General features: G+C 43.7%; 1 protein-coding gene across 1 annotated transcript in view; it reads right to left on the bottom strand.

Moving 5' to 3' along the window:
- The window catches only part of ERMP1 (endoplasmic reticulum metallopeptidase 1), a 49,831-nt gene extending 39,036 nt beyond the window's left edge, over positions 1-10,795 (bottom strand). Inside the window, 3 exon segments of the mRNA XM_049773161.1 lie at positions 128-255; positions 7,654-7,955; positions 10,467-10,795. Of these exon segments, the coding sequence (XP_049629118.1) occupies positions 128-255; positions 7,654-7,955; positions 10,467-10,795 (759 nt within the window).
- Positions 10,796-15,533: the final 4,738 nt, after the last annotated feature.

The raw sequence follows: 15,533 nt of genomic DNA, 5'->3' as shown, positions 1-15,533 counted from the left end.
TATCTTCTTCCCCAGCTATGACCTGGTTACGGTACTACTAGAAATGCTCTTTCTTTTCCATGTCACTACGGTATCATTCAAATGAATAATCAAAATGCCTCAAGTACTTGAAATAGGCAAATCTCACTTGCAAGATATTTTCCTCAGCACCATTAAAGAGAAATATGACAGCATGCTGTAAGGGTTCTGAAGATGTCGACAAGACGTGAAGAATTTCCAGCATCACTGAACAGCTGACTGCATCATCACTGGCACCTTAAATCAGAAAAACAGATGTGCTTCTCAAATCAGAAATTCACAAATGAACCATTTCACAAAGAGGATGTTTCCTCAAAAGCAGCACAGTTCTGCCATCATTCAGTGATTAGACAGCAGCACCCAGTTCCACAAGAATGTGGATCTTTCTGAGGTTGGCTCTTGCACTTACTTGCAATGTCTTGTCCATGGCACTCAATACGTTTTTAAATAATCACTCAGACAGGGCCCAAAGTAATGCTGGAACTTAGCATTCTCATCAACTCAAGACAAACTGTTTCCTTCTTGATCCTTCTTTTCTGTCTTTTGTGGTATTTGTAGTATTTTTACTTCTGCTATTTGCAGCCCCCAACCCCACCATCTCCACTGACACCTACTCTTTGCCAGCCAGAATCATAAAAGCTGCAAATTGTTCTGCTTTTACAGAGGATAGTGGAGCACTTTCCCAAGGTTTCCCCTAGGCCTAGGGGGGGACTATGTGATAAGAAAATATGAAGAATACAGCTAATCTAGTAAAATATAGGTATGAAGAATCAGCCATTATACCTGGTCCCAGGACTAATAAACACAGGACATCAACTCACTTAGCCTCTTTCTTGGTAAAGAATCTTTGAACTAATTAAAGGTGACTATTGATAGGACTTTTTTTTTAAATGACTTTAAAGTACTTACTTTATACCAAAAGGGTAGAACCCCACCCTCCTGAATTTCTAGGCTGGTGGTGCTAAGGAGGTCATCGTGTTATATAAATTTCAGGCCTCAGAGATGTTAGAGATGTATTCCATTCTCTTGAGCTATGACCCTGGCAATTAATGTCTTGACTTTTTGGGGAAGAGAGGAAAGAACGGAAGGTCTCCAAAGCAATGCTCAGAAGGACTGAAGGATCTCCCTCATCTCTCAGGCAATGGGGCCAAGAATAGGTTCTGTTTGAGACAAACTGACAGTGCTGGGGCCACAATCTACAGAATTCAGGAACCATGTAGTGCAAGAAATTGAACCTCAATAGCCACATGCAAGGTAAATACTCTATCTACTGTACTATTGCTCTAGCCCCTTAGCTTTACTTTTTGAAGCACTGTAAGAGATAAAGGAACTGATGAATACTTAATATCAAGCAATTTTTATTAATTTTAAGTGATATAGTTCAGGGTATTATAAGCAACTAAAAAGTTAAGTCCTGAGAATCAGAGAGACAGTACAGCAGGAAGGCATTTGCCGTGCACACTGCTGACCTGGGTTCTATGTCCAGTATCCGTTATGGTCCTGTAAGCATTGTAAGGAGTAATTCCTGAGTGCTGAGTCACGAGGACTCTGAGCACCAGTAGGTGTGGCCCAAAATTCTAAAAATAAAATAAGGGGCCAGAGTGGTGGTGCAAGCAGTAGGGTGTTTGCCTTGAACACGATAACCTAGGACGGACCACGGTTCGATCCCCCAGCGTCCCATATGATCCCCCAAGCAGGAGTGATTTCTGAGCACATAGCCAGGAAGCAACCCCAGAGCGTCACCGGGTGTGACCCAATAAATAAATAAAATAAAAAAAAAAAATTAAAAAGGCAAGTCCTGGGCTAGAGAATGAAGCTCTATGGTAGAACATCAGACCTACCTGTGTGAAGTCCTGGTTTCAATCCCCAAAATTAAACTGTTGAAGCTGGGTGGTGAGTATACCTGGCTTCATGAAACAGTCTGTGTTTTTGTATATATTTGAAATTTTCCATTATAAAAAGTTTAAAGGGATATTAAAGAGAAAAGTCACAATAATATCCCAGACAAAAGTTATGTCTAGTTTCAGAGAGATAGTGTAGAGGGAAAAGACCTGCTCATACACAGCCTGGAAGCTCCCAGGCTCATTCCCTGGCACCTGTTGGTCCCTCAAACCCTACCAAGATGATGCCTGAGTGCAGAGCAAGAAATAAGCCCTGAGCACTGCCAGATGTAGCTGCAAAACAGAAAGTACTTCTAGGTTGACACAAGAAAAGCCAGGGTGCCCTACTATTCTCCTGTCCACAGAGCAGGTTAATACCTGCCTCATAGGTGTGTTGTAAGGATTAAAAGATAATGCTTAGTTCCCAATATGCAGTTACTCAATGATCGTCTTTACTTCTCTTGGCAACTTAAAGGCTTTCCGGTGCATGTTTCATGCATGTTTCCCCTGCAGGAGGCTCATGTTCAAGACCCAGTACCATGAGTTCCTCCATCACGGTGAAGAGCAATCTCTGAGCACTAAAGCCAGGGGAAGTTCCTGAGCACCACTGGGTATGGCCCCAAAATAACAATAAAAAATCAAGAAGGATCCTGCCAAAATTGACAGTCAGATAAAATGCTGATTTAGATACTATTCATTTCCAGAACTCAGAAAGTAATTGCTCAAGAAGTAACTACTTGGGGCCAGAGAGATAAAATAGAAGTAAGGCGTTTGCCTTGCACGCAGGTCAGTGGTTCAAATCCAGCATCCTATATGGTCCCCCGAGCCTACCAGGAGTAATTTCTGGGCATAGAGCCAGGAGTAACCCCTGAGCAAAGCCAGGTGTGACCCAAAAACCAAAAACCAAAAAAAAAAAGGTAACTACTTAGTAATTATACCTGTCTTGGAAGTAATTGATGCCTTACATATAAGACTGAAACTGCTTAGAAATCAGCTCATGGACCGGTGTGATAGCACAGCAGTAGGTCATTTGCCTTGCAGGCTGCTGAGCCAGGACAGACCCGGGTTCGATCCTAGGAATCCCATCTCATCTCCCGGAGCCTGCTAGGAACAATTTCTGAGCACAGAGCCAGGAGTAACCCCTGAGCACAGCTGGGTGTGGCCCAAAAACTAAAAAAAAAAAAAAAAACCATCAGCTCATTACTATCAACCAGAAATGATATACAGCTGTCGCATAAAGCGCCACTTTCTAGAAACAAAATGAAAGAAATGGTTTTTGACTTCATGAATTAAATTACTTTGGTAAGGGGAAGTAGCTCCCTGGATTTAAAAAAAGAAAAAAAGAAGAATCAAAATTAAGCAATAACAAAAAGACTAAGCTGATTAATATAAAAAAAATAATAGGGAGCAAGAGTAATAGGACAGCAAATAGGGCATTTGCCCTGCATGCAGCAAATACGGATTCAATTCCTGGCATCCTATATGGTCCCTCAAGACTATCAGGAGTAATTTCTGAGTGCATAAGCAGTATAACCCCTGAGCACCACTGGTTGTGTTCTTTATTCAAAGAGGAAGAAAAATTGAAAGAAATATATTCCTAGAGAATTAATTGAAAAGTTAAACTGTCCATTCATCTCGCCTTATGTTAAAGTTTCTGGTGACTAAGAACAGACCTACAGGAGGGTCAAATATCCTCAGAAAGCTAAAAGATAAGCAAGACTTGGTGGTTAAATAACATTCCTTTCCACTTAGAATTAACCCTGAAATCAAAACCACCCTCAATGAACTCAATAGCTTTTCTAACCAACAACTCAGACACACACAAGAAAACCCAAGAAGAGATCTCAGGCTTTCTGGTGAGCATCATCACTTCTTTTTTCTTTCTTTTTCTTTTTTTTTATTTAGCATCATCACTTCTAATTGGTATCAGTTTCTCAGTTTCTTACACACTATTCAGAACTTTAAAGAAAAAAAGGGTGATAGTTTAGTGATAGTTTATTTATGTTATTTATGTGGGTTTTTTAAATTATTTTTAAAAACTATGCTACTAACTTATGCTGACTGAAATTTCCTTGAGATTGCTAGTATAAAATTCTTTCAAGATTTTAGTTCAGGAGCCGGAGCGGTGGCACTAGAGGTAAGGCATCTGCCTTCAAGCGCTAGCCTAGGACAGACCACGGTTCAATACCCCAGTGTCCTATATGGTTCCCCCCAAGCCAGAAGCGACTTCTGAGTGCAGAGCCAGGAGTAACCCTTGAGCGTGAAAGGGTGTGGCCCAAAAACAAAAACAAACAAAAAAAAAGATTTTAGTTCAAAGCATGTTCCAGTGACCACAAATGTGCCATCTTTCATATGTATTATTTGAGCATTTGGCACCAAGTTCACTTCTAATACTTATCTTACATAAACCTCTGAAGCATGGTTTTAGTTAGTCTCACCCTCTAATGAACATTGGATGATGCTTATTTTAGTAGTTACTGCTTTGAAACAAATATAAAAGGCCAATGGTCTCCTAAACAGTTTTTAATATTAAAAAAAAAAAAGATGCAAATTGGGATCAGAGCTATAATACAGCAGGTAGAGCACTTGCCTTGCATTCAGCCAACCTGGGTTCAATCCCCAGCATCCCATATGTTCCCCTATTATATGAGTCAGAAAGCTAGCTCAAAGGTTTATGCATATGCTTTGTATATGGGATGCCCATATTTGATCCCCAACACTGCTAGAAGTGACCCCACAAGCATAGAGTTAGAATAGTTTCAAGAACTATTAGGTATGGCACCCCAAAATTAATAGGTATAGAAATAAAGATACTTACAATTATTTGGGCAGCAGAGTATGTGATATACTAAACAGAATTGGCAAGGTTTCTAATTTAAGATATTCTACTATGAATTAAGAAAATACATTTTATTTTGTATTTTGTGTAAACTAAGATATTCATAGTGACCTATTATAAAAAGAAGCAATATGGAAGAACTGAATAAAAATTAAAATAAAAATATGGGGCTGGAGCAATAGTGTAGTGGTAAAGCTTTGCCTTGCACACGTCTGATCCAGGATAAATCTTGGTTCGATCCCTGGTGTCCCACATGGTCCCCCAAGCCAGGAGAGATTTCTGAGCACATAGCCAGGGGTAATCCCTGAGCATCACCAGGTGTGGCCCCAAAGCTAAAAAAAAATAAAGTAAAAATAAAAGGAATTTTTGGTGGTAGGTACAAGTCTAGTCCATGTATACTTTATTTTTGGGGGCAGGGGCACAGTGCTAATAACTTACTTCTATGTCTGTGCTCAGGGATAATTCTTGGCAAGATTCAGATCATAAGTGGTGCTAAGGATCAAACTCAGGTAGACCAAGTGCAAGACAAGAGTCCTACCAGTTATACTATCCCAAGTCTACACATATACTTGTATTTAATCCTCCAGAAAACGCCATTATGAAAGTAGTTAGAATATCCATTTTGCAGATCAGAAAAAGGAAAAGAAGTAATTTTCCAATTACTGATACCCACTACTCTCCCACTTACTGACTGGCCAGGAATCACAGAAGTTGATGCCAGTCGTACCTCTGATTAATGATATGTATTACTGTATCAAAAAAGGAGTCTGGAGGCCAGAGTGATAGCACAGTAATAGTGTTTGCCTTGCACGCGGCTGAGACAGGGCGGACCTGGGTTCGATCCCTGGCATCCCATATGGTCCCCCAAGCCAGGAGTGATTTCTGAGTACATAGCCAGTAGTGACCCCTGAGCGTCATCCAGTATGGACCAAAAAACAAACAAAAAAAGGAGTAAATGCCTAAATGTAATGACTAAATGCCTCCTCATATTCCATCCCCTAAAATACTAATTCAACAAATTTTTCTATCACTGCCTATGAAGACTCAAAACATTTTCTGAGAAATCTTATTTTAATCAATGGAAGTTCAACATAGGGGATACTCATTCATGCTACAAATTCTTTTTTGGTTTGGTTTGGTTTGGTTTTGGTTTTGGGTCATACACAGTGGCACTCAACTTACTTCAGACTCTGCACTCAGAAACTGCTCCTGGCAGGTTCAGGGGACCATATGGGATGCCAGAATTCAAACCACCGTCCGTCCTATGTCTGCTGCATGCGAGGCAAGTGCCCTACCACTGTGCTACCTCTCCAGCCCCATGCTACAAATTCTTATTATGTTCATATTTTACATTGTCAAAAAACCTGCCTAACCAAAACACTAACTTCTCTATTTTGCCAACAAATTTCCAGAGGAAGAATTATAGATTAAGAAATTAATCACTATAGACCTTACTTTACAGGTTACAGAAACAGAGATCTCCTATTATTTAAAGACACGAATCCCAATATCTAATACCAGAGCCACCTGAGTAAGTATATCAAGGGCTTAAACTAAGTCAGGCCTTGGGGATACACACTGGTAAAGATAAAGCTGCTCTGTCCAAGTGATAACATTCCATGTCTGTCACTGACTGGGCTGCTGGCACTACTGGACAAAAAAAGAAAAAAGAAAAAGCAAGGTACTTGAATAAACAAATGTAGATTCAGGAATTTTTTGTTTTGTTTTGTTTTTGTTTTTGGATACACCCTCTAGTACTCAGGGGCAGAGTGCAAACCAGGGATAGAATGTGGGTCTCCTTCCAGCCCCATCCAGCCCCACCTCTGCTGAAAAGTAGGTCTTAAACGAAGTGACACTAATTAGCCTGCCAGTCATCACAATGGGAAAAAAAATATTGCCCGGCAAATGCCCAAGCAGCTTGACCTAGGCAAAATTAATAAACTTTCTGGAAGACTGGCATGCCTGGAACCGAGAGTCAGTCTTATGTCAATAAACTTCTGCGATGAGGCCTTCTTGTAATCAAGCCAAAGATCTTTTTCCGTTTTCCCCATATTTTTCTGGGCCTATGCAAACAACGGCGATTGCCACTATCACGCCTTTACTATATTTTTTTTACTCTTATCCTTTAAGGAAAAAAAAATAATTTACTAAACTTAAAAACAAATAACTGGGGGCTGGAGAGATAGCATGGAGGTAAGGCATTTGCCTTGCATGCAGAAGGCCGGTGGTTCGAATCCCGGCGTCCCATATGGTCCCCTACACCTGCCAGGAGCGATTTCTGAGCGTAGATCCAGGACAGGGATCCTCAAACTTTTTAAACAGGGGGCCAGTTCACTGTCCTTCAGACTATTGGAGGGCCAGATTATAGTAAAAACAAAAATTATGAACAAATTTCTATGCACACTACATATATCTTATTTAGAAATGAAGAAACAAAATGGGAATAAATGCAATATGTGGCCCGTGGACCGTAGTTTGAAGACCCCTGATCCAGGAGTAACTCCTGAGTGCAACCAGGTGTGACCCAAAAACCAAAAAAAACAAATAACTAGTAGAATGCCTGTCTCAAATACAGGCAGGGGATGGGAATACAGAGGGAAGGGGAAATGTTACACTGGTGAAGAGGGGTCTTCTGTTTGTGACTATAAACCAGTTATGATCATGTTACTTAAATAAAAATTTATTAAAAAAATAAATAAACTTTCTGGATTAGAAGGGCCTCAAAATAACTACAAAGGGGTTGAGAAATGGCTTTAAGGGTTGAATTTATGCTTTGCATGTAGAACACTAAATTTGATCTCTTCACAGATTGGTTCCCCAAAGCACCATGTCAGGACTAGCAGCCCTTTGGGGCATCGTTGGTTGTGATCCATTTGGGTGCCCTCAAAAAATTAAATTAAATAGGGGGCTATATACCTGGTGAGTTTGGCACTGAATCAAAATGACAGTTGGCCAGAATGGCATGCTCAGCTCCAGCTCTGGGCTCCAGCTTTACCGCAATATTGGTGATGTTGTCATAGTAGCTTGTAAAACCTCCCAAGAAGTCAATGCTGAAAGAGCCTGTGGGTCGCTGTACATCAACTGAAATCTTGTGCAGATTGCTGCTTTGAACTTCAATCAGTTTTATCTGTTCCAAAAGGTAATGGACTGTCAAAACTTCATTTTCTAAACTTCCTGTTGTCCTGGGACCAAACGATGTTATATGTTCAAGATAATCTCTGGAAGGAAACAAATGACAATGACAAATTTTGTCAACTTTAAAATGAACGCTTAGCATAAAGCCGTCTTGCTTCTCCACTCTTCTCCCATTCTAAACCACATCACTTTGTTTCTCAATTAAAAAGGCTACCTGTTATTATTTCTAGAACACTATGAAAATTATTTGTAAAGTCCTATCATTTTATTGCTCTCCCATGAATTCATTCCTCTGTCTACTCCACACCCAATTTCTCTCAAACCCCAGTATCAAACCAATCCAAAGACTAGAGATTCCCATTCAAAATTCTAACTGCTAATGGCTAAAAAAGACAATGCAACTAAACTAATTTCAGGATGCCACACTCCTGACGGTTATTGATTCTAGGGAGCTGAAATCAAAGATTGGAAAAAAGAGATTAGCCAGGGAGGTATTACAAAAGGGCTGACAGGCATGCAGGAGACCTGGTTTCCATTACATGGTCCCTCATCCACCAACAGAAGTGAGCCCCCAAGAACAGCTAAGGAGTATTCTCTGAGCATAGCTGGATGTGATCCACCATACCTCAAAAAAAAAAAAATCCAAAGAAAGAATTTTTGATTACATAAAATGGACTTAGTCCTCCTAGAGGGCACACAAGACCTACTAACTTCAACTCAGGCCAAAATCAATCAACTCTACCCCTAAAACCAAATAATAATAATAATTTTTGGTCTTTCCTTTCACTGCATTCCAAATTGGGGGGTGGGGGGCGAGGAGGAATTATGTGTTCCAGTGAATTAAGAAAATAACCTCCCCGTACTTTGTATTCAAAATATAAGGTGTTTGTTTTTTTTTTTTTTTAACACAACAGCTGTTGACAACAGCTTCTGTCAAATCACAGTTCAGGGGCTTTGACACACTTAGGTTACAATATCTTTACCTTGATCTCCTAGACTAGCATTCTTAGAAGACCAAATCACAGTTCAGGGGCTTTGACACACTTAGGTTACAATATCTTTACCTTGATGATCTAGACTAGCATTCTTAGAAGAGGTTGTTTTGTGTGGGATTTATTTTTCTCCCTTTTTAAATGTAAAATAAGAATAAGGAGATGATCAAGGCTTCCTGCAAAAAAAAAAAGCCCAAGGACAAACTCCAGGAATCTGAGAACTTCTGACATTCTGAAATGTCTGTGATCTAGCAGGGACAGTTCGGACAGAGCTTTCCGGTCTGAGGACCCTGTGATCCTCTGCAAGTTCAAGTCAAGCTTCCCTGACACACACACACACATATACACATACACACACACACATACACACACATTCAAGTCAAGCTTCAGAACCCTGTGATCCTCTGCAAGTTCAAGTCAAGCTTCCCTGACACACACACACACATACACACACACACACACACACATTCAAGTCAAGCTTGAGAACCCTGTGATCCTCTGCAAGTTCAAGTCAAACTTCCCTGACACACACACACACACACACACACACAAACACACGTTCAAGTCAAGCTTGAGGACCCTGTGATCCTCTGCAAGTTCAAGTCAAGCTTCCCTGACTCATACACACACAAAGTTTAAGTCAAGCTCGAGGACCCAGTGATCCTCTGCAAGTTCAAGTCAAGCTTCCGTCACACACACACACACACACACACACACACACACACACACACATAAACACACACATTCAAGTCAAGCTTCAGAACCCTGTGATCCTCCACAAGTTCAAGCTTCCCTGACACACACACACACACACACACACACACACACATTCAAGTCAAGCTTCAGAACCCTGTGATCCTCTGCAAGTTCAAGTCAAGCTTCCCTGACAGACACACACACACACACACACACAAACGTTCAAGTCAAGCTTGAGGACCCTGTGATCCTCTGCAAGTTCAAGTCAAGCTTCCTTGACTCATACACACACAAAGTTTAAGTCAAGCTCGAGGACCCAGTGATCCTCTGCAAGTTCAAGTCAAGCTTCCCTCACAAACACACACACACACACAAACACACGTTCAAGTCAAGCTTGAGGACCCTGTGATCCTCTGCAAGTTCAAGCTTCCCTGACACATACACACACAAAGTTTAAGTCAAGCTCGAGGACCCAGTGATCCTCTGCAAGTTCAAGTCAAGCTTCCCTCACACACACACACACACACACACACACACACTGAATTGAGGGGAAAAGCAAAAGAAATAACGGTCCAAGTATCCATCTTCCTATCTCCACATCTCCTGTGCAAGCAAGCAAGCCAGCAGCAGAGGAAAGCGCGCATGGCTCCAGGGGTGCAGCGGCGGAGCTGCAGACGACCAGAGCGGGAACGAACAGCTCCCGAGGCCGAGGGCAGGTCCGCCCGGGGCGACGAAAAGAGGCGAGCCAAAGTCTGAGTCCGAGTCAGCCCGGGGCCCCGCACCCGGCCCCGCACGGCCCCAACCCGGCAGGGCCAGCGGCCGCGGCGCGGGGCGGGGCGGGCCGAACACCGGGTGCGGCGCAGGGCGGCGCGGGGCCCGGGCGAGGGCGGCGCGAGGCGCGAGTACCTGGCTCGGCGCGCGTCGAACTCCCCGGGGCCGCGGGCGGCGCCGCGCAGCACGAGCTGCCGCAACGAGAGCTGCACGACCGCCCGCAGCGCCAGCAGGTAGAGCGCCAGCACCAGCGCCGCGCGCGCCTCCGACAGCCCGCCGCCAACGCCGCCGCCCCCCGCGCTCCGCTTCCGCGTCCGCGTCCGCGTCCGCTCGCGGCCGTTGCGCCCCACCGCGCTCTCCGCGGGCGCGTGCTCCGGCGGCGGCCGCGGGCTCGCGGCCCCGTCCCGGCGCTCCCCTCCGACGCGGTGTCTCCGCACGGGCGCCGACTCCGCCGCCCGCTCCATGGCCGCGAGCCGCAGCCTCCCGCACGCCCTGCGACGGACAGACGGACTGCCAGCCCCGGGAGCCGCGGCCGCCGCCGCCGCCGCCGCGCCACAGCGCCCACTAGCGAGCCGACGGAAACTGCGGAGGGCCAAACTTGTTCCCGATTGGTCGGCCGGGCCGCGCCGTGCGGTGCCACGCTCCGCGCTGCCTCCAGCCAACCGCGGGCACCGCCTGCTCCAGAGCTGGGTGTTTGTATTTGTGTGTGTGTCTGTGTGCGTGTCTCTTGCAGAAGACTCTGTGTGTGTGTGTGTGTGTGTGTGTGTGTGTGTGTGTGTGTGTGTGTGTGCCTCTTGCAGAAGATTCCCAACTGTGGGATGTGTGTGGGTATGTGTGTGTTTGTGTGTGCCTCTTGCAGAAGATTCTTTCCCAACTCTGCTCCAGAGCTGTGTATTTGTGTGTGTATGTATTTGTGTGTGTGTGCCTCTTGCAGAAGAGTCCCAAATGTGGGGTGTGGTGTGTGTATGTGTGTGTGTGTGTGTGTGAGTGTGTGCCTCTTGCAGAAGACTTTTTCCCAACCAGAGCTCTGTATTTGTGTGTGTATGTGGGTGTGTGTGTGTGTGTGTGCCTCTTGCAGAAGACTCTTTCCCAACTCTGCTCCAAAGCTGTGTGTGTGTGTATTTGTGTGTGTGCCTCTTGCAGAAGACTTTCCCAACCAGAGCTGTGTATTTGTTTGTTTGTGTGTGTGTGTGCCTCTTGCAGAAGACTTTTTCCCAACCAGAGCTCTGTATTTGTGTGTGTGTGTGTGTGTGTGCCTCTTGCAGAAGACTCTTTCCCAACTCTGCTCCAGAGCTGTGTGTGTGTATATATTTGTGTGTGTGCCTCTTGCAGAAGACTCTTTCCCAACCAGAGCTGTGTATTTGTGTGTGTGTGTGCGTGTGCGTGCGTGCCTCTTGCAGAAGACTCTTTCCTAACTCGCCATGGGGCAGGGATGAGTGCAAAAGACAGTCATAAACTGAGAATGGGAAGGAAAAAAAAAAAAAACACAAAATGACAAATCACTTTTAAAAGCATGCACTTAAGGCCCAACAGATGGCTTGCAGGGGTCTCAAACTCAATTGACCTGGGGGCCGCAGGAGGCAAAGTCGGGGTGATCCTTGAGTGCAAAGTCAGTAGTAAGCCTTGAACATTGGGGAGTGTGACCCAAACAACTAAAACAAAACAAAACAAAAAAAGATTCCTCTAGGGCTGGAGAGATAGCATGGAGGTAAGGCGTTTGCCTTTCATGCAAGAGGTCATCGGTTTGAATCCCAGCGTCCCATATGGTCCCCCGTGCCTGCCAGGAGCAATTTCTGAGCATGGAGCCAGGAGTAACCCCTGAGCACTGCCGGGAGTGACCCAAAAACCACAAAAAAAAAAAAAAAAAAAAAAAAGATTCCTCTAGGGCAGGGTCACAAAATGTTGTACAGAGGGCTGCGAGTTTGAGACCCTTGGAAGCTGTTGCAAGTCCTAGCCGATTTGGTGTGCAGATTCAGTTGCCATCCCAGAGCACAGAGGCAGGAGTAGCCTCCCCCAAAGAAACAAACAAACAAAAAGAAGGCACATAGCTCTTAGGTTGCAACTAAAGCTCCTAGCTTTCCTAAAAAAAAAAAAAATAGTAGGTTCCTGATTTAAGATTAGACATAGGATTGGTGACTGGATAAAGGAATTGATGCTACATAGACACTATGGAATATTAGTTAAGTCATAATGAAAGATGAAGTCATTGCAATGTTCTGCTCTCTGGGTGGATCTGAAGAGAATCAAGTGGAGTGAGATCAAAGAGAGAAGAAAAGCTCGGAGTGATATTTGGGATATAAAGAATTTCCTAGGGAAATAGTAAATGCTCAAAGGCAATAGAAAGGAAGAGCAGAAGAATGTTCTTCAGTAAGAAGCTTGCCACCGGGGCAGGGTGTGGGGGAAGTATAAATTAGGAAAGGAAACACTAGGACAATCTGGGAGGGAACTGTACATGCTACAGAGAGTCTGGAGGTGGGAGGGAGACAGTGGGAGACACTGGTGGAGGCTAGTGGACACTGGTGAAGAGATTGGTGTTGGAACATTGTACTCAGAAAACTCAATAACTAATTAACAGTGATTCAATAAAAAATAAAGTTTGGGCCCGAAGAGATAGCACAGTGGTGTTTGCCTTGTAAGCAGCTGATCCAGGACCAAAGGTGGTTGGTTCGAATCCCGGTGTCCCATATGGTCCCCCGTGCCTGCCAGGAGCTATTTCTGAGCAGACAGCCAGGAGTAACCCCTGAGCACTGGCGGGTGTGACCCAAAAAAAATAAATAAATAAATAAATAAAGTTCAAAAATAAACTTAAAAAGAAGTGGAACTGAGCAGAGGAGGTCCAGCTTCTTGCTTCCAATGCATACTCTAATCAACATCTTCATAGCTTGTGTGAAATAACTAGTATTTTCAGTCTCCAGGTAAAGAATAATAATTGTTTATTAAAAGATCTATGAGCCATACCCTATGTTAAGTGCTTTAATTCATATTTTATTACATTCTCATGAGAATCCTGAAAATATCTGTATTCCCACTTACAGAAAACTTAACAGATAAACTTTTAAGTCAATGGGCTCCTGAAACTATACCATTTGTGATGCTGAAGATCTCAGAGAAGTTGGCCACTTGACCAGGCCAGTGACTTGCCACCTAGTCTATCTCTCTGGCCCCAAATGCAGTGTTTCTGTATAGCACAAAGTCTTAATGAACCTCTTGCTGAATCTGAAACCAGTGGATATTTGGGATCAATCAGTGGTAATAAAATCTATTGTCCGGCTGACTGGTCTGTTACCTATTTTCACCCCACATACCACACCACACCACACCACACGCTCTGCTGATTGTGGCCATGGCAGTTCCCTAAGCTTGAAAATTACCAGGGGTGGCCCAGCACCACCATCTACCACCACCTCCACCACACACACACACACACACACACACACACACACACACACACACACACACACAATTTATTTCTGGCATTCAAAATTACAACTCCAAGTTGGAACAATAGCATGACAAATAGGACACTTGTCTTATACATGGCCAACCTGGGTTCCATCCCTGGCACCCCAAGTGGTCTCCCAATGTCCCAGGAGTGATCCCTTAGTGTAGAGCCAGAAGTAAGCCCAGAGCATAGCCTCTGTGGCACAAAATCCTAAATAAGTAATTAAAATCCATAACTTTTACTAGCAGTGAAAATGCCTTCTCTCCAATGACATTGAGCCTAGCTAGTCCCAATAAATGCAAAATTTATCAGACTTTCGTTCCTTGAATTTTGAAGCATTGGCCATGGACTATCAGACTTTCAAACCAGAGGGAATATCAGACATAAGTCTTCACTGTGTGTAGTGATCCAGATTTATCTGCTTTCCTCAGTAGAAAAGTTAACAAAAGCCAAGCCAAGCTCAGAAAAAACTTGAAAATGTTCCTGTGATCTCATACTGAGAAAGGTGTTTAGAGAGAATCAAAACACCATGAGTAGAAAGACCTTGAATTCACTGTGGAGTCAAGAAGTCATCTAACCTCTTTCCTGTCTGCTGAGGTAGAATTTCTCTGCTTCAAAGTCTGTGTTTCCAGCATGACTTGCCAGAGCTCTCTTTTAACAGAGACTTGCTAAGAAAGTGGCCTGCCCCAAGGGTCTGCTCCTGCCTATGAGTTAGGCCTGCCTGACCCACTCTTTCCAGCTCCTCAGCTGCACTGAAGTCCTTCACACTCACAAGGTTTCATTCCTTAAATCTTACATGGTGATTCAGTTGCCAAAAAATGTTCTTCCTACTGGATCTTACCCCTTCCCCACCTACTTCAAAAGATTTAAAGAGGCCATATAAATCTCCTTTGAATATCGCTTTAGATACATTCCTTTAATAGGCATAACTTTTATCGAATATCTTCTTATGCAGTGGCAATTTCCCCCATCCTCAGGCTCTGTTCAGTACAAAATTCTAGTAGTTAAGTCTCTGTTTAGAGTTCATGTAAGCAAAAGGTTCTGATCTTGATACCTTGGTCCCTACAGGCACCAGTAATACCTTGTGGCAATGTCCCTTTTTGCATAGGCACATTAAAATGGGAAAAGTTTACAGATGCAAACAAGTTCTTATCTAATAGAAAGAGGAACATAAAAATTTATACTGCAGTGGGACCATACACCCTGAATACTTTGCACAGTGACTTGGCTCAGACTTCAGTAGCTTGGACATTGGCCATTCACCCCTGAACCATGGATACCATCTACGGAAACCAGCACCAGGAACATAAATTCTACCAAGGAAGGCCCAATTACTGCCATGGCACAGACTTACTCCAAAGATGGTTCTTATGACTCCCTGACAACTGGGGCAACAGCAACAGTCTGCTTTTAAGGCAGGATTCTCTGCAATGCTAACTAGTGGTGAGACAAAACCAGAAGATACTACACACCACCTAAACTTCGACATAGGACCTGTATAGAAACCAGGAACTATAACTACAGAAACATGACAGCAGCAACTATGATGGTGAAGAGCTGTTACTGGGACCACAGAGAATGACTATGGGGTTGGACACCTACTATGTCTGGAGCCTTGAGTTAGTCTTATGCCAAAATACTTCAGGGGTAAGATGTCCCTGTTTTTAGGCCAAAGGTTTTTCCTTCCAATTTCTTCCATATTTTTCTGTGCCTATGCAAACAACAATAACTGCCACACACAGACACACACACACACACAC

Source organism: Suncus etruscus, chromosome 1 (genome assembly GCF_024139225.1).
Source record: "Suncus etruscus isolate mSunEtr1 chromosome 1, mSunEtr1.pri.cur, whole genome shotgun sequence".
NCBI classification, from domain to species: domain Eukaryota; kingdom Metazoa; phylum Chordata; class Mammalia; order Eulipotyphla; family Soricidae; genus Suncus; species Suncus etruscus.
This window is presented reverse-complemented; position numbering and strand designations above follow the sequence as displayed.